We start from the raw sequence: 25,193 nt of genomic DNA, 5'->3' as shown, positions 1-25,193 counted from the left end.
CTCCGAACTTCAGCTCTGCACCTCATTAATGGCATGGGATTTGGGGCAAGCTATTTAACCTAAAGGGGGATGGATAATAGGTATCTCCTTTGGCTCTTGCGAGGCTTCACTTAGTCAATGTATGTGAAACGTCTAGTCTGTGCCTAGCACAGGATGTATGAATATATTCCCAGCTCCTGTTAGTATCCTCTTGTGTTTCTCTTCTTATAGCACAGAGCTTGTCCTCTGTGGATCTTGTTTCTCTCTAGCCAGCAGCAGAACCTTGATGGGAGGGATGTGATCAGAACAATAGTGTTTGTTCATTATGAAGTCAACTCAGCCATCCCCCTATTTTACATTGCACTGGTTCCCTAAAAAGCTGTACAGTAAGCCATCATGTTAATGCAGTAGAGCCGTGGTCCCCAACCTTTTTGGCACCAGGGACCAGTTTTGTGGAAGACAGTTTTTCCACGGATGGGGGCTGATGGTTCAGGCAGTAATGCGAGCGATGAGGGAGCGATGAGGGAGCGGGGGATGAAGCTTCACTCGCACTCACCTCCTGCTGTATGGCCTGGTTCCTAACACCGTCCGGGGGTGGGGGGGATTGGGGACCCCTGCAGTAGAGTAGCTGGATATACTAAGAAGCCCTGCTTGTGGTCCTTTGTCAAGTGAGATGTGTCATCATTGAATTCTTTTATATGCGGATTCTGTTGAGTTCAATTCATTTAAAGGTGGAGCCTACCTATGAACTTATTTAGCTACTTAGCCATGCCTCAGCTAGCACTTAGAGTAGAGGGCCCCAAGGCCTTATCACAGAGCCTGCCTGTCTCTCTCCAGACACATGTGGCCCTGTCTGACTTGCAGATCCAAGGTTGCACGTGACTGATTTGCCCTGGGAGGAACTCCCTGTCCAGAGGCAGCACAGCTAAACCCTTACCCTGGCCCAGATGAGAGGAGGACATGGTGGGGGGAGGTGTGCACTTGGTCACAGGCCGCTACTCAATGCCACAGGCACCCAGCATCTCCTTTGTGCAAGTCCTTAGGATGGGTGCTGGGGTTCCTGAGATGACAGTGGCCTCTGCACTTGGAACCTCACAGGCTTCACCATCCTCTTGTGCTTGAACTCATGAGCCAGATATCGCTCCTGGCCCTGGGTGCTGAGTTATTAGATGTACGGGTGAAAGAGCTGCTCCTTAAGCAGAGGGTCAGGGACACCCACGTGCTGGAGAATGCTGAGCCAGCCTCAGGAAGGGAGGGGGCTTTGCAGGAACGCACCCCGCAGAGCCTCACTGCCTGCCGCTTTCCAGATGTGGGAAGAGCCAGAGGCCTTGGGGTCTGTGTCAACACTGTGACCGGCCTTCAGTGGTAGGGAGGACATGTGTTGGCCATACTGGACCACAGGGTCACTGATTGGGTTGTTCATCACTGGCCTTTGGGGACACCTGCTGTAGCCCATTGATGGTGTCTTATTGTCACATCTGCATCTTCTCAGCCAGTTTCTCTCCCTGTTACAGAGCAGGGAACAAGTTAGGTTCACAGGTTTTGGCTGGAGATTTCCGCACACACCACTAGGGGCAAGCGCACTGTTCCTTGGAGAGCAAGTGAACAAAGCATTGAGGGCAGTGGACATTTTAATGTTGATAAGTTGAGCTTCCTCTTCCCAAGTAACCACATGATACCAAATCCAAACAACAGCAGTTTCCTCCCAGCTATCAGTACTTTATGTAAATTTCCAAGCACACTACCTCAGTTGGTGGAATATGACTTTACCCGCCACTAGATGGCGCCCCATGTGCGCATAAGCCTCTTCCACATTGAGAACTTGAATTCGATTTTCTGGATTTTTTTAAAGGTACACACACACACACACCTTGACTTTCACCATCCTTGAAGACAATCATCAATTCTTTAATTTTCCTTTTAGCATTCAAATTATGGGCTTAATCACATTCTCTGGAAAATTGGCTTAACATAGGAGTCTATGGGTGTTCTTAAATCTTATGGACCGCAAACCGTGTGATTCAGAGGCTGAATTTGAGTTTATTCCATTAACTAGTATGTTTTGGTTTGTCTTGTAAAGTTCTGCATACGGTATTTTAAAAATAGTCTTTATTTTTTTTCTTAAAAAAGGTTATAATTTTAAAGTGTAAATGATGAATATATCACAAAAATTTAACACAGTAGTTTAACTAGCAAACATATATATTTTTGACTAATATAATGATGTCTTTCTTGGTATTTAATTATTTTTCAAATCCTACCTTGTCTTTTTTTTTTTAACATTTTTATTGGAGTATAATTGCTTTACGATGGTGTGTTAGTTTCTACTTTATAACAAAGTGAATCAGTTATACATACACATATATCCCCATATCCCCTCCCTCTTGAGCCTCCCTCCCTCTCTATCCCACCTCTCTAGGTGGACACAAAGCACCGAGCTGATCTCCCTGTGCTATGCGGCTGCTTCCCACTAGCTATCTGTTTTACATCTGGTAGTGTATATATGTCCATATATACACTACCACTCTCTCACTAAAAAATAGTCTTTAAATTCAATTTTTTTAAAAGACACCAGAAGAGAAAGGGAGAACAAACATTAAATAATACTTCTTCCATGGCAGGCAGTGTTCTGAGATGGCTTAAATGTGCTTAAGTGTTAACACATTTAATCTCCAGAGCTTAGAAAGAGCTCTTCCATACACATCTTTATAACCATCTGATAACATCTAATAGACAAGGAAGTAGACACTAAGAGAAGTGGGAGATTCTCCATTGTTTCAGCCAGTAAATGGCAGACTAATGGAACTCCTGACCTGGGCTCCTTTGCAGTACATCCTGCTGCCTCCTACTGGTCGAAACAATCAGGAGAGGCTTTGCAGAAATCAGACGGTGGCGTAAAGGGTATTTGGATTCTGCTTTCTCTCTTTTCCTTTGTCTCAATTCTTTTATCTATAACATAGGAACAAAACAATCCCTAATTGCTGTGAAAGAACTTCATCAGCTGTCTGCTATTATTATTTGGGGGGATAATTTGGGTTTTTGTGGGAATATGAGAACTCTCATATGTGAAGCTTGTGATCCTTCACTCATTCACACAAAAAAACATTCCTTGCTCCTGTGTAAGATCTCCCACCCTGAGGTGCCTGTTCTATTTCAATACTACATCTGGTTTGCCCTGAGCTCTCTCTTACAGCTGAATGTTGCAGTGAGATTTCCTGTGCTTTCAGCAGGTGATTCTGCCTTAGCCTCAGGATCCAGAAATAATAGGCAATGGGAAGACAACTCCAGGGGTGGGACCCAGCTGACTAGAGAGTTAGCCAGTGCCAGTTCTGTACAAGCCAAACCACCAAGAAAAGGCAGATCATTTTTTTAAAAAAATTATTATTTTGGAACACAAAATACTCTTTCTGTATCCAAGAGTTTCCATTTCAAATGGCAAATCAGATTATCCCTTTGACAGAAGGCTTCAATTAAAAGCCCAAGTCTCTGGATGGGTTTTAAAGTGCATTCTCCTTCTTTGGACCTGATGCAGGTCTTGCTTCTAAGAGTTTCTCTGTTTTGGCTTACATAATGCTTTGTGACCCAGGCTTTTATTCCTACACGGGATCATTTTGTATCTGGAGGTTCTCATTGGCAGGCTCTTGATATAAGGAAGATTCTGTTTTTCTTTGGGATTTGAAAACCCAGAAATAGACATCCTTCTCATTTGACTTCTCAAGACACTAGATGTTATAAAACAGAATCAGGGCTGATAAGTGGTATCAGGATAAAGTTTATCAGAGAAAATACTTACAAGTTTATTTTAGTTCTGAAAGTTTTTGTCTCAAAACCCCATAATAAATGTGGTGTGTGTGGCTTTCTTTAACTTCTGCAGCTCCTCTGTGGGACATTGGTCCACTCAGCTGCATTAAGCAGGGTTTCCCAGAGCTCAGACCAGGCGGGCTCATCCACCAAGGCCATTCTCTCTCTACCAGCCCAGCCTCCAGACTGCCAGAGGGCACCCACGAGCCAGGGCCAGGGGGGATGTAGCTGCTTCTCAAAACCAGATGCGCCACTGGAAAAGGGCCCCGCCGGGCCTTCTCGCTGGCAACTTAAAGACAGAATGTCTCTGTTGTATCTGTAATATGGAAAAATAACAGGGAGCTGCTAGAAGGGCTCTGAACGTGCCAAGGAAGAACCAATAGTGCAGGGCCACGATGTGCCTACAACCCACGCAGGACACTCAGGGAGGACATGGTGTTTGGTGTTGACCCAGCCTCTCTGCTGCAGGGGAGAGGGGAGCCTCAGCATCTGCCGAGATTCCATGATGACGGTTAGTCTACAACTCCAAGCCCTCTCCTGCTGCAGCCATGGGAGGGCAGTGATGCAGCTCTTCAGGCCAAAGGCTGGTTTTCCTTTAGAACTCGAGACCATTTCAGTCCTTGGAACATTTTCAATTACGGCCTCAAGACATGAGGTTCAAACTCATGTCTTGGCCAACTCTTTACCATAGACCATCAAAGGGGGCACAGATGGCTGCAGCTGTGTTGCCTCCCTTGCCCCGAGAAGAGGGGCCCTCTGGTACCTCTAACAGTCAGGCAGTTGCAGGGAAGTGACCAAAAGAGAGGTGGGCAAGAATGGAAAGCCGAGGGTCTATCTAGCCCCTCGCAGACTCTCGCCTCAGCTACTTTTGCTCATAGTTTCACAATTACATGTCACTCAGTTTTTTCAGCCCAGCCTGTGACACCACATTCATGCAAAAAGGTTGACTTAGGATATCCTCAGTGTCATTATAGCATCAGTGTCAATCAGTGGAAGCCTTTTTTGCTTCCTATAATAGTCTCTGTCAAGCACGGCCTCCTCATCTCTTGCCTGGGTAAATTTTTTTTTTTTTTTTGCGGTACGCGGGCCTCTCACTGTTGTGGTCTCTCCCGTTGCGGAGCACAGGCTCCGGACGCACAGGCTCAGCGGCCATGGCTTACGGGCCCCGCTGCTCCGCGGCATGTGGGATCTTCCCGGACCGGGGCACGAACCCATGTCCCCTGCATCGGCAGGCGGACTCTCAACCACTGCGCCACCAGGGAAGCCCCTGGGTAAATCTTAATTGACCTTTATGCTTTCCTTCTGCTTCTCTCCCCTACATCCACCCCCATTCTCCACATAGCTGCCAGTGTGGTCTTTCTGGAACGTGGCTGATCCGATCACGCCCTTAAAACAGACAGACAGACAGACAAGAAACTTAAATGGTTTCCTTTTGCCTTCAGGACCAAATCTAAACTCCTGAGTGTGGCATTCAAGATCCATCACGTCCTGGACCCTCCCCTCCCCATCACTCTCTTCCCATCCTGAGCACACTCGGAAGAGACCAGTCCTACAGAGATGCTTGAACCTCCTTGCGCATTTCTGCCCCAGAGCATCTGTGTCCACGCTGCCGCCTTGGCCCGTAATGCCCTCTAAACGCCTCTCTGCCTTGATCATTTTTTTTTTTTTTTTTTTTTGGCGATACGCGGGCCTCTCACTGTTGTGGCCTCTCCCGTTGCAGAGCACAGGCTCCGGACGCACAGGCTCAGCGGCCATGGCTCACGGGCCCAGCTGCTCCGCGGCACGTGGGATCCTCCCGGACCGGGTCACAAACCCGTGTCTCCTGCATCGGCAGGCGGACTCTCAACCACTGCGCCACCAGGGAAGCCCTGCCTTGATCATTTTTTCTCATCCTTTGAGATCCTGCTGAAATGTCCCAAACTCCTGATATCCTGCCCTGCCCACTCCCTAAGCAGAGTTAGTCAAGCTCTCTTCTTTGCATTCCTGTGGCATTGGGCACTTCCCGTTAGAGCTCTGCAAAGCATTATTTTGTAAATGTTTATACACCTGTCTTCCCCATGAGATGATGAACTTCTTAAAAATAGAGACTGGGTAACTATCACTGTACTAGCTCAACACATGCTTGATAAACAGCTAATGAAAGACCCAGCATATTTCAGCGTCTCTTGGTAATAAGCCAGAGAGACCCAAACACTCGTGTCCGCTTTAACCACTCGGGCCAGGAACTGCTCCTGTTTTCCTTTTAGGCGTTTTCCTCCAGCCAAGTACCTGATCTCTGAGCCTCGTTTATACCTCGACCCAAAGCCACCAGTGCGGCCCTGGGCTCCAGAGAGGAAGGGGCAGGGTTCTGTAGCTGCGCCTCTGAGAACAGGCCAGGGAACAATGGCAGGAAGTGTCCAAGTGGGAAACAATCAGCCAGGCACAGCCCAAGTGGAGGAGCTTCCTGATTGGCTTGATTTCTTCTGAGCAGGAACTCTTAGAATAACTTTGCAATTATCCCCATGGGATGACAAGTTTCTCGCAGAGGAGGAGCTGTCACCTGGTAATGTCAAGCATGGAAAACACAATTAGAAAAAAAAAAAACAAAGCCTGAGAGAAAGACTCCTTTAGGAAGATCCATTTGGATTTTGCAGAGTCCCCAGCTCCTGCCACGGCACCCCAGGGCAGCCTCCTTCAGAGTCTCCTCTTTGGGCACAGTTGAGCCATCACCTGTGCCTTCCAGATGGAGACCATTCTCCTCTCTAGGGCTCAAAGGCCAGAGGCGCTATTTGTCCTTAGGTGCCCTGTTGGGCAGCTCATGGAAGCCCAGGGTGTCAGTGGCCGCAGAGAGCAATGCCCCCTTTCAGAACCACAGTCCTGCAGGAGACACTGATTGAGCGCTGGCTGTGTACAAAGCAGTGTAGGCACTGTGGGGAGCATAGCAATACACCAGCAGCTGTTTCCACTCTCGTAGCACATTGATTGCCAAGCCACGTTCTGTTCTGTGGAAAGGTCCACCCCAGGCAAGGAGGAGGTAGGAGGAGGGGGAGGGGCTCCCCATCAGCTCAAGCCTCAGCCAGGGTAGCTCTCCCTGATCAAGATGTTGGAAAAGAAAATTCTACAGCAAAAAGAGGAAACCCTGGAAACCTTTGGTGTGGGAGCGGTTTCATTTGCTCTTGGAAGGAGGCGGCACAGGGCAGTAGTTAATTGCCTAGGCTTCACAGTATATTGTAATAAACAATAATGGAAAAGAACTGAAAAAAAAAGAATATATATATATATGTGTGTGTGTGTGTATATATATATATATATATATATATATATATAACCGAATTGCTTTGCTATACACCTGAAACTAGCACAATATAGTAAATCAACTATACTTCAATTAAAAAAAAGACAAGACAAAAGAAATCCTAGGCTCCAGCAGCGAGCCAACCTAGGTTTGGATCCCAGCTTTACCATTGACTGGTGGCAGATCACAAGTTACTGATCCTCTCTCAACCTCTGGCCTGTCATCTGTCAAGTGTGGATTATAGTAGTAGCTACTATGCAGATCACAGAGAACTGAATAATGCTTACAAACCATGCAGCACGTTGCCTGGCCCATGGTAAATGCTCACCCAGTGTTAGCTGTTTTTACCACTACTCCTCTTGGACATTAAATAATTTTTTATCCATGAATGACTCATTAATGTACTAACTCAGGTATCTTGAAAGCACTGTCAGTCTCTCCAGAGTAACCTCCAGTAGAGGACAACAGGCAGAAACGTGTCGATCATCCGCAGTGTGGGCATTTGTAAAAGCTGTGGCTGAAGCCCCGTGGATGCACACACACATACACACAGAGGCTGACAGGAAGCTCTTAACTCAGCAAGAAAGCTATCACAGAGTGCTGGATTTAGGCATAAACAGTGAATAAACAGGGATTTGGAAGAGAGGAATGCACCACATAAACAATTTTCACAATCAGATATGAAAGACCATATGCTTCCTGCGTGAGGGGGTGAATTCAAAGAGAATCACAGGGGAAAATGAAGTAAACGCAGAGACAGTCCATCATCCTCACCCAATTTCTGCACATCTATGCGTCCTCTGCCTGTGGTTTTATTTAGATGAGCCCCAGAGTAAATAAGAGCAGTATGTTACACTTACACCACACGTGCATGTACACACACACACGCACACACACACAGAGTCAAGTAAAATTATATATTTGAGACATTTGGGAAGAGTGAAAAGTCTAGAAAACACAGCAGCTACCTTCTACATTATCTTAGGAGAAAGCAAATAAGACAAGTTTCTTTTTAATCAGCTCCTTGTACTAAGTCCAGAGTTGCCATTATTTTTAATTTTTTTAAGAATCATTTTTTGACCGAAGGAGTTGAGCCAAAGGGTGTGTCTTGAGGCTACTTTCAATTGAAAAACAATTTATGCATTCGTTTACTCAACCAGCATTTCTTGAGAACTTTCACTAAGCCAGGTTCCTCGTTAGACACAAGCTAGCGAGATGCTAGGAGCCATGTGCAAAGAAAGATAAAGAAGAGATGGTTATTATCCTCAAGAGGTTTGCAAATGGGAGTTGGGGACAGAACCCCAAATCCATAAAGAAGTGTTTAAAATACAAGTGGCATAAAATTGGTGGTGGAAATATGTCTGTAAGATATGGCAGCGAGAAAGCATGGGAAATGTGTCAGGGAAGACTTCCAGAAGGAGATGGTACCTGAGCAGATTAATAAGTAGAATTACCCAGGGAGCAAACTGACAGAACTTAGTAGCTAATATACGTGTGTGGGGTTTACCAGAGAGGAGCAAGTCAGAGATCAAGGTAACATCCAGAGGCTTACAGACATAGAAAATAGACTTGTGGTTGCCAAGGGGGAGGGAGGGATGGATTGGAGTTGGAGGTTAGCAGACGCAAACTGTTATATACAGGATGGATAAATAATGAGGTCCTACTGTATAGCACAGAGAACTATATTCAGTATGCTGTGATAAACCATAATGGAAAAGAATATGAAAAAGAATATATGTATATATATAACTGAATCACTTTGCTGTACAGCAGAAATTAACATTGTAAATCTATACTTCAATAAAATTAAGAAAAAATAAAATCAATAAATCAAACAAACAAACAAAAAAACAACAACAAAAGATAACATCCAGGTCTCCATCTTAAATAGAATGGATTAGTGGCGGTACCAGCAGCTGAACTAAAGAATGCCGGAAGGAGGAACAGCTTTATGGAGAAGATGAGTTTGGTCTTGCATATGTTGAGTTTGAGATACTTATGGACCATCCAGGTGGAGACACTGAAAATGCAATTGTATGTAGAGACTGGAGTTACGAGAGAGGCTGAAGATATAGGTTGGGTACATATAAGTCAGTGTGTACGAGCGTGGACATGTTTAGTGGGGGATAGAATGGAGAGCCAAGTGAACATTTAACAGAGAAGTAGAAGAGGCACGCATATTGAGAATGTGGTATCCTGGCCTCTGAAGGGGAGAAGGAGTGGTCCACAGCGTTTTATAAAGGGAAGAAGTCAGTAGATTCCCACTGAAGAGTATCCATTAGACGTGGCAGTTAGGATGTCACGGACTTTAACAAGATCAGATACAACAGCGTGGCGGGTGCCACAGCAGAGTGGAGTAAGTCGAGGGGTGACGGGATGTGAGGAAGTTGAGGGAGCAAGGGGCGAGTGCTATTGGGGAAATCTGGGAGAGAGATTCAGCGGTAATTGGATCAGAACGCAGGGTCAAGAGAAGTTCACCTATTTTTTTTTTTTTTTTTTTTTTGGGGTACGCAGGCCTCTCACTGTTGTGGCCTCTCTCGTTGTGGAGCACAGGCTCCGGATGTGCAGGCTCAGCAGCCATGGCTCACGGGCCTAGCCTCTCCACGGCATGTGGGATCTTCCCGGACCGGGGCACGAACCCGTGTCCCCTGCATTGGCAGGCGGACTCTCAACCACTGCGCCACCAGGGAAGCCCCACCTATTTTTGATGTGAGCGAATTTATTCTAAAGGGGCCAAACGGAAGGAGGCATCTTGGAGAGCAGTTGAAGCTATGGTGGGGAGGGGGTCATGGGTAAACGCCATCCCAGAGGAATCGGCACAAGGTCAGGTGCACAGGTGGAGGCCTTGGCCTTCAGCAGGAGAGTCTCTGAGTCAGAGGCTGGAGGTGAAAGGCTGGATGAGACTTTTTCTCTTCCTGCAGAAAGGGATATTTCTTGGGAAGAAAGGATTTAAGCTACTGAGAAATGTATTGCTTTGAAAGGAGATCATTTCACTTTCATGTAATCAAAGCTCTTTATTTCTGATGAAACAGACCCAAACAAGAATCACACCCAAGAAATCAATGCTCGGCGCTGGCTTGGAAATGATTTTCTATAGAAGAAATCAACTTGCACAGATTCTGACAGTATGAGCCATGTGACTCCAGATAAGATAAATACACAAGAAAAGAATAGGCTGGTTTCCAGGGGCTTAGGAAAACTGATGGAGAGAGAAATTTTCATTCATATTTACTTGGGATTAAATTTGATTGCACCAACATCAGTAATGAAAAGTGCTAATATGTACCAGCTGTTCACTCAGATAAAAATAGAAAGTAATCCAATATTGATTTTTTTCAATGAATATACAAATTTTAATACATTTGGGGGGGTGGGGAAAGTAGCAAAACCAAGCCGAGATTTTTAAATTATATTGAATAGCACCATTTCCAAGTTAGTTTCACTATAGAATCCTTTAAAAGTGTGTTCTTGCTTTGCTTTGCTTTTCATTCACTCAACAAATATTTATTGAGCATCTGTGTATACAGGAAAGAGTATAAGGTACAGTAATAAAATAAAATAATAGGATATGATAATAAAAATAATAAAATATCGTCCTATTTCTCAATAAGCCTGTACTCAGGAGAGGGATAATACAGGTAGGGTTGGGGAGGATAAATACATTTTTAATGCTCTACGACCAGGTGGGGTGCAACAAGTACCTAAGAGGTCTAAGGATGCTATGGGGATTTGGAAGGAGTGAACACGTTAGGTTGAGGGGATTGAAGGAAAACATTACTACGGAAACACTTTGGGCTTTGATTATTAGGTGTATCCAGTAGATAGAGTTGGGAGAGGAGAGTCATTCCAGCCTTTTTCACAGAGCAGCCTGCTGTTGGTTCTGGCTGGGACACAGAGGAAGGTGTAAGGCTGGGAAGGCGTGAGAGCAGAGGGTGGAGGGTGTGACAGGAATTCCACCTAAGAAAGTCAATCCGATGATGGAGAACCATCAAGTCAACTTTTCAGCAAGGGAAAGGATATGAGCTATGCTTCAGGAATTCTTAAACGCACCATTCTCTTCTTGGCCATATTTCTGTCTCGGTGATGACGTAGGGGGGAAAAAAATGAAATGGGCTTGAGTTTCCACTGACACCTTGCAGTCAAGGAAGGTCCTGTTCTTTCACAAGGAGAAGTGGAAATCCTCTGTTTATTTAAAGGCCATTAACCTTTTTCACAGTAAAATACCAAATGATCTATGGTGATTCCAGATATACTCATCTAAGTAAAAGGAAACTGTTTCCTTACAAATTGAGTCACAAATGAAAAATATTTGGGGAGTGCCATAGAAACAAATGCACTGTTTTCCTGAAATATGGAAAATGAATTTTGTAGCATCTATGTGTGTGAAAGGAAACAGTATTCTGTACGGTGTCCTACCTGGAATATGGAAACAGAAAGCTATTAAGATAGATAGATAGATAGTCTTAGAATGGAGGGGTTAGATAATCAGGTCCCGGGCAGAATTGAGGATCCAGGCAGCAGGAACTAATGGGACACCCTTCAGAATCCTGCTGTAAGAATGATTGACCACCCCCTCCCAATTTTTCTCCATTCTTGGGCTACTCCTTCCAAGATGCAGATTTCTGGGCAAGAGTCCAGTTGACCTAGAGTCCAGTTGACCTAGTTAATATTTCCACTCCTTGGCCAGGGATATGAGGCTGTCTGATCAACAGTTTCACCAAATCCACAAGGTACTCCAGAGAGATTGTTTCCCAGTGGAGGAGCTAGATGCTGTTCCCCAAAGGAAAAGAGCAGGGATCCTGGGCAGGCAAAATTAATAATGCCCACCACCTTAGCATCTGTCACCAGACTCACTTCTGGACTACGAATAATGTGTATTCTGCTCCCACTCTGCAACCAGAACTCCAGGGTCATGGGTGAGCTCCACGTTGTTGAGCCTTATGTGTAGTGGTGATTAGCTCACTGTACTGCAAAGCTGGGAAGGTCTTTCAAGTGTATGGACAGCCTAGTCTTGGCTCTCTTCCTGGGATGATTCAGCTGGCAAAAGCTGTGAGCATCAGACTGACACAAGCATCACAGTAGCAACATACCAGAGATGCTAAGACATGGCTGATTATTATCGTGCAAAGAGTAGGACCTTCCCTGCTGAGACTTTGGATGGGGCAGGGATGTGGGGTGAGGTGGGATGAAGCACAGACCCAGCAGAGCCCCATTTTATAAGGGTTGATTAGCAGGAATGAATCGCATACCTCGCGATTGCTCATTTTCCCCTTCTCTTGCTGCTGAGATATTAATGAGGCTCTAGGCTCTGATTATCTATGGCCCCACATCCGCAGTGTGCTTCAAGGAGCATTCCTTCAAAAGTCAACAATACGTGGTAAATGTCTTGCATCACTTAGGATTAAAGGTGGATGCGAGTAACAGAGACCCACAGTAACAGTGGCTTTAAACAAGATGTTTATTTCTCCCTCCAGGAGAAATCCACAGGTAGGCAGTCAAGAGCTGTCTGGTGGCTGTGTGCTGGGAATCCCGCAGAGACCCAGCCTTCTTCCATCTTAGCCCTCTCCTGTCTTTGTTCTCAGAGTCCAAGATGACAGTGAGAGCTTCACCTGCACACCTGTGCATTTCAGGCAGAAGGATGAAGGAAGGGCTGAAAGAAAAAAAGGGCTAAAGAAGGTTCTAGAAGCTGCCCTACAACACTTTGACTTACATCCCTTTGGCCAGAATATGCTACCCATGGTTACAAAAGATGCTAGGGAGTGTGCACATTATTCTGTGTGCCCTGTGCCCAGCTTAACTGTAGGGGTTACGTCGCATTGAAAGAAGGGGAGGATGGGAATTGGTGACCAACTCACAGCCTCTTTTACAGGCTTGTGCTGGATGCATAAAGAGGCGGGCAGCTTTCCTATCCTCTGAGGAGCAAACATTCTCCCTGAGGTTCTTGTTTTGGCAGGTTGGTCAGACAGGCACCCCACCTGACTGCTCAACTATGAAATTGCAGTTCTAGGGGAGAGAACAGGCCTGAATTCAGCACCTTGGGCCGGTCTGTCAGCATCTCCTTTTCGTTCTGGAAGTATTTACTAAGACTCTAATGCATGTCGCCTGAGCGGCCATGGTTGACCTGTTCACAGTTTATGTGTGTGACCTGGGCCCATGTCCCTCGACAGTGAGGAAAGCTGTAATGGGTCCATTGTGAAGAATAGACTGGTCTTGCTCAGGGCTTGTTCAGAAATGTCCTTAGGGTCCCCAGGATTTTGTGAAGTTCCTTTACTGCTCCCCTTGCCTCAGCTTTTCGTTGGTGCTGAGTTGGCTCCATGAAGAAGCCCAGAAGTCCCCCTTCCTCTTGGTCACTCTCCCCTTTCCTCTTCTGCTCTTTCCACCGCCCCCCACCCACTTCTGGGCCCCAGTTCGTATCATGCATGCTCCCCACTGAGTAGTGAGTTCCATTTGCCTTGAGTCTTGCCGTTTCCCAAATGGAATGCCTACAAGTCAGGGTGTTAGCTAAACTTGACCTCTGCACTTCCAAGGGATGGAACTCAGACCATGAGTGAAAGCTGGTTAGCTGTCGCTGACCAGTGCTGACGGTGAGCGTGTTCCAAGAGGGAAGGGCTGCCTTGGGAGGTGGTGAATTCCCCGTGTGCAGAGGATTTCAAGCAGAGGTAGGATAACTGCTGGTTGGAGAACAGTTCAGGGGCTTCATGTTTCTGGAAATCCATGTGATTAAATGGCTTCCGCTTACAGCCTGACCTTCTGTGGTTCTGTGAGCGTGAAAAATCCATTGTGTTGCCCTATGCATTCTTGAGGAAGTGAGGGAAAAGGAGAAATTGGTCCTAGGGAGATAGTCGAAAGCAGTGGTAAAGAGTCCTGGTTCTCCAGTACCAGGGTCCAAATCCTGGCCCCATTATCTGTGTGACCCTGGGCAAGTCAGTAGCTTTCTGTATCTCAGTCTTTCATCTGTGTAATGGGAGTGAAAGAATTCCTGTTTCATAGGACATTGTGAAGGTTAAGTATCATAATGCATGTAAAGCACTTAGAACAGTGCCTAGCACATAGTAAGCACTCAAAAATCCTCCTCATTATTACTGTTGTTACATATAAGCAGTATATACATAACAAAAACAATATTAGAATTGTTAGTATCATAACAATTTTTCTAACCATCACTGATGGAGAAAGAAAAAAATGAAATACACCTGAGTTTATAGGCAAAGCCTTTTCCAAACAGTAAGACTGTTGGAAACCCAGTTTGTATTAGTCTGTACTCTTTTGGATTCCACTGAGAAATACCATGCAAAGGGAACATTGATTGGCTCCTATAAGTAAGAAGGGCAGAGGTGCCGCAGAGAATCATGGGAAGCAGGAGCTAGAGAATCAATGGGCCAGGGTCCCTCTCACTCAGCCTCTCTTGTTCTCATCTCTCTTTGCTTGAGCCTTGTTTTCTCCCACTGCAGATGAGGGAAGGTAGGGTCCCAGCAGGGCTTGGAAGGCCAGGTATTTCTGGCCCAGTCCAGGCCCAGCAGAATGAGAGCACAAAGTGAGCAATGGGGACGAGGGACAGGAATATTGGGGACCTCTCTGAGGCATCTTGCTGAGCTATGTCCATTGGAGGGCAGAGTGTGCAATGATTGAAAAGGCCATGCAAGGACACATGTTCCTGGGTGAGGGAGGGATGTATTATATTCTGGGCCTCGGTCTGTGCTGTCTCCTCTGCCTGGCACGTTTTCTTCTCTTTGCTACCCGATGAAGGCATCCTTCAAGACCCGGCTAACATAATACCTACTCAAGTCAAGTTTTTTTCACCCCTTTGTATCTGTTGGAAATTGCGTTCAGCTGTGATCACAATAGTGGCTTAAACTCACAGCAAGAAATCTGGAGTGAACTGTCCAGAGTTGGTGTAGTCACTCCAGGGTGCTAACTAGAACCCAGGCAATTTCTCTCTTTCTGCACACTCAGCCATCCTTAGCAGACTCTTGCCCTTCCGGACACAAGATGACTATTCCACCTACAGCATCATATGCCTTATGGTAGGCAGAGTAATGGACGCCCCCCCCCCCCCCGACCAAAGATGTCTCCGTCCTAACCTTCAGAACCTGTGAGTATGTTAGGTTACATGGCAAAGGGGAATTAAAGTTATAGACGGAATTAAGTTCTCCAAACAGCTGACTTTAACATAGGGAGATTACCCTGGATTATCTGGGTGGGCTCAATCTAATCATAAGGATCCCTAAAAGTGGAGAGGAGGCAGAAGAAGAGAGTCAGAGGGAGATGTGACTGGGGAAGGATGGTCAGAGAGCTACAGCATTGCTGACTTTGACGATGGAGGAGGGAGCCATGAGGCAAGGACTGTGGGTGGCCTCAGGGAGCTGGAAAAAGCAAGGAAACGATTCCTCCCTAAAGCCTCCAGAAAGGAACACAACTCAGCCCCCTCTTGATTATAGCCTGTTGATACCCATGTCAAACTTCTGACCCACAGAAGTGTAACATAGTAAGTTGATATTGTTGTAAGCTACTATGTTTGTGGTCATTTGTTAGAGCAGCAGTTGGAAGCTAATACATCTCTCTAGCACCAGGTCCCTGTACCAGGCAGGAAGAAGGGAAAGGCCGAGGGCATATGCCAGCTTTCCCAGAAGTCTCGCCCAATAATGTTTACATACATCTCATTGGCCAGAACTGTCCTGTGGCCACCGTTCTATGCATAGGAAGCTGGATGCGTAAATTTTCAGCTGGGTACATTGCCACATATCCCCCACAAAATAAAGATTCTCTTAGCATGGGAGTAGGGGAGAACAAATCTTGGGCAGGCAACTTGGAGTCCCCTGAGGAACTGACACTTTTCCAAATCGTTGTTCTTTCCTCCAGCTCTTTTTGGGCTCTCTTGAAATTTATGTGTTTACTTGGCTCTTCTCATTACTTTACCAAGAGCTCGCCCGAGCAGACACCGTGGCTGATTTAGCTCTCTGTCCCTGATGTTCAGCGCAGTGCCTGATGGAAGGAAGGTGCTTGCATTAAGTTGGATGGATGGATATATACATGGACTTTGAAATGAGAGAATGATCGATGCACCTTATAGCGCCATAGGTCCTTTGTATTTTCCCATTAGGAAGGTCTGTTGGGGTTAGGTCGATTTTATGAGACCATTTGGCCAGGATTGCAACCTCATCGCCAGTAGATTGAACGTGCATAGCTGCAGTGTGTCACCTTTCTTTACTGTCTATTACAGTCTGCTGCTTGCTCAGGAGAAACTGAGCAAGCCAGTCAGAGGCTGTTACATGCACCTGTCTCAGCCTAAGGAGCCTTGGTTAACCTTGAGTGTAAATTACACTTCCTGCCAATTCTTTATTTTTAGCTTGGCTCCTCCAGGGAAGACTGCATTAGATTTGGGTCATGAAACTACAAAACATTGACATTTCTAGCCCAACTGGGATGACTCTTATTAACCCCATGACACTCAGTTTCTTGGGAAGCTCCTCAGCCCTGGGACTCAGGTTTTCCACGAAAAGTTGTCAGTCTGGGCCGTCCAGTGCCCACATGTGCATGTGTGGAGAAAGCTGCTGCTTGGATCTGACTCACTCAGACTTATATAAACTGTCGATATCCTGAGTTCATTCCCTTTGGATGAAACTCAGGTGGTGTTATCGTGAAAGTCTAGTTTTGTTGCTTTTTTTTCCTCTCTCTCTCTCTCCGTTCCTTCTCAGTTACACAGTATCACGACCCAAATCTTTAGCACTTGATCTATATAGCCAAGAGCCCTGAAACCCATAGGGCCCGGGCAGTGGACACAATTGGGCCAGCCAGTGGGCATCAGGTCACAGAGAATTCTTAATCACTTGAGCCTGCTTCATCGGAAGAAATGAGTTACTTAGAGTCAGCCTTTTTTTTTTTAAGTCAGATATTTTTTATTTATTTATTTATTTTTGGCTGTGTTAGGTCTTCATTTCTGTGTGAGGGCTTTCTCTAATTGCGGCGAGTGGCGGCCACTCTTCATCGCGGTGCGCAGGCCTCTCACTATCACGGCCTCTCTTGTTGCGGAGCACAAGCTCCAGACGCGCAGGCTCAGTAGTTGTGGCTCACGTGCCTAGTTGCTCCGCGGCACGTGGGATCCTCCCAGACCAGGGCTCGACCCCGTGTCCCCTGCATTGGCAGGCAGATTCTCAACCACTGTGCCACCAGGGAAGCCCCCAAGTCAGATATTTTTAACCCAACTTTTTTCCAGAATCCCTTGTAGTGCCTGACTCTGAGTCCAGCCAGACAAGCTCCGTCAGTGTTGGTTGAATTGAATGTAAATCGATACTGTGCCCATTTTAACCCCTCACTCGACCTAGGAGAAGCTGGGACCCTGGCTCCTTTCCAGTGCCACAGCCTGTGAAAGGCAGCCTTCTCAGCGCTAGGCCAGAGGAGGCATTTTTTTTTTTAAGTGATTTACTGTTTTTATTCTGATTAGATAAGGAATACATGAGGTTTTTTTTAATTGGGGAAATATTGAAAATTATAAAGAAGAAAATAAAAATCACCCAATAGCTCATTACCCAGAGACAACTACCATGGATATTTTCCTGTTTTCTCGAACTTAACGCTCATGAAGGGGTACTCTGTATCCATCCTGATTTCTCTAAGGATTGGGGGAAATGGGGAGAGGGGTAGATTATAGTCTTTCTAATCTTTTAGCTTCAGGTATTATTGGGATATACGTACACATACATATATACATATATTTATATAGATATATGTTATTAGGAAATATATCATTAGGATATAATATATATAATACACACATATATAATATATATCTCTCTAACATACACATATGTATATTTTATTAACATCTTTATTGGAGTATAATTGCTTTACAGTGTTGTTTTAGTTTCTGCTGTGTAGCAAAGTGAATCAGCTATACGTATACATATATCCCCATATCCCCTCCATCTTGTGTCTCCCTCCCACCCCTCTAGGTAGTCACAAAGCACCGAGCTGATCTCCCTGTGCTGTGCGGCTGCTTCCCACTAGCTGTCTGTTTTACATTTGGTAGTGTGTATATGTCCATGCCACTCTCTCACTTTGTCCCAGCTTACCCTTCGCCCTCCCCATGTCCTCAAGTCCATTCTCTACATCTGTGTCTTTATTCCTGTCCTGCCCCTAGGTTCTTCAGAACCTTTTTTTTTTTTTTTTAAATTCCATATGTATGTGTTAGCATATGGTATTTGTTTTTCTCTTTCTGACTTACTTCACTCTGTATGACAGATTCTGGGTCCATCCACCTCAGTACAAATAACTCAATTTCATTTCTTTTTATGGCTAATATTCCACTGTATATATGTGTCACATCTTCTTTATCCATTCATCTGTCGATGGAAACTTAGGTTGCTTCCATGTCCTGGCTATTGTAAATAGTGCTACAGTGAACATTATGGTACATGTTTGAACTGTGTCAGTTAGTTGTTGTCACAATAGTGCTCTTTGACAAACTACTCTCAAACTCAGTGGTTTAAAACAAAAATCATTTGTACTTACACTTCTGTGAGGAGTAGGCTGGGTGTTGGCTGATCTAGGCTGGACTTAGCTGAGTGGCTCTAATTGAAGGTGCAGGTCTGACTGGTCATGGCTTCTGACTCTGGGTTGGGCTCCTGTCCACTCCCCATGTGTTCTTTCTGGGGTGCAGGCTGAAGGGACAGCAGCTGCCCAGAGAAGCTGTTCTCTTGGTGCCAGCAGAGGCACAAGAGGACAAGCCCAATGGAGCAAACACATTCCAAACCTCTGTTTGTGTCATGTCTGCTAACATCCCATTGGCTAAATCAGGTCACATGGCTGCACCCAAAGGGTCAGGGAAGTACATCCCGCCCACCATGAAGCCAAAGCAAATCATGTGACCCAAATCAGTGGGTCAGGGGCGTATATACTCTTCCCATGGAGGTGAAGGGGGAAGGGAGGGAATTTGTTTTAGAATAATGGAATCTACCCACATCCTAAATATCTGCTGAGATACTCGGTTTTTTGAGATTCAGATGAAATCTGCTCAGAATTCACCTGGCCAGTGCTATCATCCAATCTCTCCAGGAAACCTCTAGCCCAGAGCTCCTCTACCCAGTGAATTAGTTCCATTTACAGATCATCTGAGTTGTCCCTATTCCGTGCTGCTTATATTCCTTTCCTTGATTCCTCCCAAAGTAATTTACACAGATGTGTGTAAAAGGTTTGCTGAACATTTGGAACAGCAAAGGTTGATATCTCTTTGTTTATACATTGGTGTTGCTTGGCCCGTCTCTAGATTCTGTTTGCATTTCAGCCCACACACAGCCTCTCAAGTCAAAGCTTGCTGAAGAATTACCTGGGTCTCAGAAATCCTGAAGATCTCATCTTGGCTGAGCTATGACTTTTTTGCAACTTGGTTCAGCTTTTTCATTCATTCAACATACTTGTATTGAGCATTTGTGCCCCCACCATGATGAATTTATACTCTAGTAGGGGAAATTAACAATGTGTGTATACTCTAACACAGGGTTTAGAACTATTAAACCTTGGCAATGTTGATTTTGGGGGGGGCGCAAATCATTCCTTATTGTGGGGGGGTGTCCCGTGCTTTGTAGCATGTTTATCAGTTTCTACCCACTAGATGCCAGTAGCACCAACTCTACTCTCCTTGAGTGATGGATAGCCACAATATCCCCAGACATTGCCAAATATGCCCTGGGGGACAAAAGCACCTTGGTTGAGAACCATTGCACTAACATATAGTAGACTTGATAAGACCTCTGGTCTTATTATTTCCTGGTGGTGAATCTGTGAAAGCCTCATGGGGTGGATGATATCTGCGTTAAGACTTCAAAAATGGTTAGGGTTTAGAAATGAGTTTCTTGAAGGAGGGAAAATCATGGGGCACAAATGGACAAATAAGGAGTAGCTCTGTCTAAAGCATAAAATGAAGTAGACTTATTGGTAAGAGTGGAGGCTCTGTAGGTATTAGGAGGCTAGATGCTGTCATCAGAAGGACTGCCACTTTTACTGTGAGGGAAATGATCAGTATATCTGAAGCTGTGTTCATTTGGAGGAGACACCATTACACACAGTGTTTGTCTTCATAACCCAAAGTAATTGCTGCAAAGTCTTATCCATCCAGAGGTCATTTTTCTGATGCCTAGTAAGGAAACAGAAAAGGCCTCTGAGGGATACAGTGCAAAAATCCCATGGCTGTATCTTGGTGTTCCTTACCCCTCAGAAGATCTCACTAGCCAGTTCCCAACAGCAGATTAGAAGATGGAAGAGGAGCAGGGGGAGGCAGGCATAGACTCTGCAGAAAAGCTTCCAGCCCGACACAGGGAAGGAGACCAAAAGCAGAACTGAATGAATGAACGAATAAATTCAGACCAAACGATTTGGAAGCATAATGATCTGGAGTCCTGTAGGCAGCGGAACATCCATCCCTTCATAACCTCCAAAGGCATTGGTGCATTCCAGCACCACCCTAGTATACCAGCACACTCAGTGTGTAACAAGGCAGGGCATATGTGAAGTACTGTAGAGCCCATGTGGCTAGAGTTTAGCACCGGTTAGGAACAGGGTCTAGAGTTACACTTCCTGGCTTGAACCCTAGCCTCAAGGCTCTGCACCAGTAAACTAGTTCCTTAACCAAGCCAAGCCTTCATGATCTCATCTGTAAAATGAGAATTCCCGGCTCATAGGGTCATAGGGTCATTGGGAAGGTTAAATACAATAATCCATATGAATTCTTAGCTCAGCTCTTGGCACAGATTTAGTGCTCAAGAAAAGTTAAATGGTTGTTACTATCATTTCATTGCAAGAATAGAGCTGCCAAGACTTCCCCCAAATCATCACTGTAGCTGCTGTTCTGGAATATTCCCAGAGTCTCCTGGCTGTGCTGAAATTTCCTTTCCAGGAAATAGATAAGAGGGTTGTAAAACTGAGGAAAGTTTCAGAAGAGTGGGGGCAGTCATATCAGTCCCTTCCATCTCCTGTCTTCTTGGTAGTAGAGGTTAGGCCACTGAGGAAGGTGACAGCAGGTTCCCAAGGGTACTGGCCATCAGCCATTTCTCGGCAACATATTCCCTTTGAGCAAGACTGGCTCTTCACCCGTGGCCAAGCTGACAGAAGAGCAGTTATTCTGAGATAGGAGAGAGTGTGTCCTATGCTATGCAAAACCATCTACCTCCAAGTTAAGAATGTACACGTGAAGAGAAGGGGAGGCCCCAAAGCAAACTGCAAAGTGGTGGCAGTGACCTGGTGGCAGCACCTCTGGGTTGGTTTCCTTTGATCAGTGTCTGCTTAGTGGCAAAGCTGGAAACACAGGATGCTCTGTGAGGTAAAGCCTTGGCCAGGTACCGCAGCATCATGTAAAATGCAGACCGCCAGGAAGTCACCCAGCAGGAAGAAGCTGCTCTCTGGTCCAGGGGTGGCAGGACAGTAGAGTAACCTGCCCTCTGTTTGTGTGTTTTCCAGGCTGGAACAGGAAATACAAGCACTGGAAAGTGAAGAGTCCCAGATATCTGCCAAAGAGCAAATCATCCTAGAGAAACTAAAGGAGACAGAAAAATCCTTCAAGGACTTTCAGAAGGTGAAGGAAACAAATGTGACTTCTCAGTTATATCCCTGAGGAAGTAAGCGCTCATAGAATGGTGCCAATTGGAGAAAAGGCCGGTTGGTATTGATGAGAAGACTAAGCCACACACTCTGAGGGGCAGATGCGTGAGGACCAGTGCCATCTCTGAAGCTGAGAGTGGCCTGTCTTCAGGGGTGGGTCCACCTGGCCCACCAGAAGCACAGAGAAGAGTCATGAAATTAACCCCATCTCCCTACGGTCCAAACCCTTTATATGCCTAATGCCTGAAAAGTCATCTCCCATTAGACCCTAGAATTCTAAAACCAATTCTTATGAAGCAGATTAAACAGACTCCCTGTGGCTTGAAGTCTTTCCTTTATAAAAAGGCCAAAGACAAAACCATATCAAATGGGCGTGAACTCCAAAAACAAAGCATCAGTGAAACATGAAATTTTACCGTACAGGCATGCCTCGGAGGTATTGCAGGTTTGGTTCCAGACCACTGAAATTAATCAAATATTGCAATAAAGTGCATGTCATGAATTTTTTTGGTTTCCCAGTGCATATAAAAGTTATGTTTATACTATACTGTAGTCTATTAAGTATGCAATAGCATTATGTGTAAAAAAAAATGTGCATGCCTTAATTAAAACTAATGCTGTTGGAACAATGGTGCTGACAGATCTGCTTAACTGGGGGTTGTCAAAAACCTTCAGTTTGTAAAAAATGCAATATTGAGGCCCAGTAAAATGAGGTATGCCTGTCTGTGAAAACAGACGGTACTGTGTAGCAAAGGGAGAATCCATAAAGCCAGCAGGCTGTGAGTAACTCAGGACCCTCCCTCCATTTTATAACACATGTTTCCCCAGGTACCCAACAGTTGATAGGAAAGCAGTCTAATCACATTCATTTTAAGGCGGGATTTTCTGATGTCACTTCTCCAACACAACCCAGGGTATTTGCTGAATAATTGAAATATATCTCTTGTAGGAGAAATTCGGGGTAAAGTGGGAAGGGTAAACCTTTCCCTTAAATTTCAGGATCCCAAACAAATTTCCCAGAAGGAAAGAAAGCATGGGGTTTGCCCACCACAGTCAAGTTCTGGGGGAGAAAGATGGGTTAAATGAGTGAGGGGTCATCTCCCCACGTGTGTAGTGACGCTCTGGCCCTGCTTTTGTTTCCACAGAGCTTCTCCAGTACGGATGGAGGTAAGTGTAAGCGCTCTCTCCCCATCTGTACCTGAATGTTTTCATCCATCAGCTTAGTGGGTTTCATTAACACAGGCTCACCAGGAGACGCGATGTGTTGGTTTGTAAGGGCATCAGAAAGAAGGGAAGTGCCGTTTGTGGGTGCTCAGGAGGGCCACGCCCCCCGTCTCCTCAGCCTCTCCTCTTCAAGGACTGCTTCTTGACCAACTCTTTCCAGGCTTACACAGTTGGCCTGGCTCTTCTCCTTCCCATTTGGTCCCCAAGGTTCACTGCTTTGATCTCTCTTGAAATATGTTCAGCCAAGAGTGCCAGCCTCAGGACCAGTTCCCTGGTAGGGATGAGGCCACTGGTGCTGGTGGTTAGGTCTCCAGGTTACAGTATGCGGCAGGAGCCCATCATCTGATGTTTAGGAAACCTTCCTAAGGCCTCTGGTTTTACTTTGAATCAAAACTGCAGTTTCTCCAGCCTTCCAGGGAAACAGGGCTGGGCAGAACCTCCCTCCCTGTGGCGCATGGTTGGCCAGGAGCAGGTGAAGGGTGGGAGCAGGGCCCTGGCTTCCTAAACCCCACCCTGGCAGGAGTGGGCCTTCCTCTGCTCTCCCCTCCCGTCCCCTCCCCTCCGCTCTCCTTCACTGGGGCCATGTGATGAACTTGGGATTATGTGCTTCTCAGCCTTCACCTTGCTCCTCTGTTAGCTACAAACTCATGCAAACCACTTGATTCCCTCTTTCCCTCTGGCCCTCAGCTAGACCTGTCTTAAAATGCCGGGGCTTGTCGGAAGATCAGATACCATCTGCTCACCTGATTCTCATGAGGTCAACCTCTAAATTAGGAAGATGATCAGGAGCCAGAATAAGTGTTGGCATCAGTGTTTTCCCAATGTCTTTTGGAAATGTATGGTTAAAGATTTTAAAATGCAGAGACGGATAATGCATTCTTCTGGATTAGCAAAGATCCTTGCAATCACGATAATTCTAACTTCAGCAAAAAAGAAAACAAACAAAAAAACTGGTTGTCTGGGTTCTCCCCGCCACCCTCTAGGCAAGTAAAAGGCAGGGGATCTGGATTTGGCTCCTTGGGTGATCTTTGGGAAGGTATTAAATTAAATTCACGTGTCCAGCGCATATGCTCAGAGGCAAGTCAGGGTCGAGCAAGCAGGGACTCCAGGAGGAAGACTTTCAGTAGTTCTAGAACCTTTTCTAGGGTGTGGCCAAATCAGGACATTTGTTCTGTGCTTTGGGGGTGGAGCATGGACTGAAGAGGTGGCCTTGCCTATTATGGGGAGTTGAGGGTGGCAGCATGGGAAGGATAGCGGGCTTCCCTCATGCTAGGGCTGCCCAGAGGCCGTGTAAGTGACCAGCAGTAACAGTGTCAGACATCGACCCACAGATACCCACATATCGGAAGCGTCCACATCAACTTTTTTTTTTTTTTTGCGGTACTCGGGCCTCTCACTGCTGCGGCCTCTCCCGTTGCGGAGCACAGGCTCTGGATGCGCAGGCTCAGCGGCCATGGCTCATGGGGCCAGCCACTCCACAGCATGTGGGATCCTCCTGGACCGAGGCACGAACCCGCATCCCCTGCATCAGCAGGCAGCTCCCAACCACTGCACCACCAGGGAAGCCCCACATCAACTTTTTATGCTTTCACTTCTTTTTCTCTCAAACCAGGGCCTTTCCTAGACTTCTCTCTCTAATTAGGGAAAGGATGGAGCCTGCATGTCATGTCCCAGGGAAAGCTGTGTGGGCCATGGAGACCCATGTAGTCTATGACTTGTTAACAAGCATCCATGAAGCCATGTTATAAACTCTCACTGCTCTCTCTTTCGCTTTCACCCTGAACTTCTCTCATTTCCACCTGTACTGTGTACTTCCCACTATTTTCATCTGTTCACCTAAGTAGTTCATAAAGATGGTAAGAAACACGATTGTGACTGAGAAGGGAACCTACAGAGGAAAATCACCTTCATGATTCCATCCTTCATCACTTTTTGACAGGATGGGTGAACTCAGGCTTAAAAGGATGCAGAAGTCTCAGGGATCCCAAGAAGTGGCCAGGGAAAAATTTCCATGGCCTTGTCACCCTGGATGATGATTCCTACTGTGTCTGGTTATAACTAAGTCTGGGGAGACCTTTCCATTACACCACATCTGCTGGCAAAGAAAAGTTTGAAGGAGGGAGCACGTCCTTCCAAGAACGCAGTCAGTGTTTATAGGCCCACTCTGTGGTCCTGAGGGTAAAAACTCATCATGAAGCACATCCAGCTGAGGGACTTTGGGATGTCTAAATCTTTTCTCTTTCTTTGATTTCAAAGTGCCAGGACCCTCTTAGAATCAACCAATTGTTGTTACTAAGACCTAACAAAAAAATGATTGTAGAATAAT

General features: G+C 45.8%; 1 protein-coding gene across 8 annotated transcripts in view; it reads left to right on the top strand.

Moving 5' to 3' along the window:
- PALM2AKAP2 (PALM2 and AKAP2 fusion) overlaps positions 1–25,193 on the top strand; it is a 496,857-nt gene that overhangs the window by 253,615 nt on the left and 218,049 nt on the right. For all 8 annotated transcript variants that reach the window (XM_032635250.1, XM_032635254.1, XM_032635248.1 and 5 more), the window contains 2 exons: positions 21,503–21,617; positions 22,789–22,810. In XM_032635250.1, the coding sequence (XP_032491141.1) occupies positions 21,503–21,617; positions 22,789–22,810 (137 nt within the window). The remainder of the gene's footprint in view (positions 1–21,502; positions 21,618–22,788; positions 22,811–25,193) is intronic.

This window comes from Phocoena sinus, chromosome 6, assembly GCF_008692025.1.
Source record: "Phocoena sinus isolate mPhoSin1 chromosome 6, mPhoSin1.pri, whole genome shotgun sequence".
NCBI classification, from domain to species: domain Eukaryota; kingdom Metazoa; phylum Chordata; class Mammalia; order Artiodactyla; family Phocoenidae; genus Phocoena; species Phocoena sinus.
The sequence above is the reverse complement of the archived record's forward strand: the minus strand, read 5'-3'. Positions and strand labels throughout refer to the sequence as shown.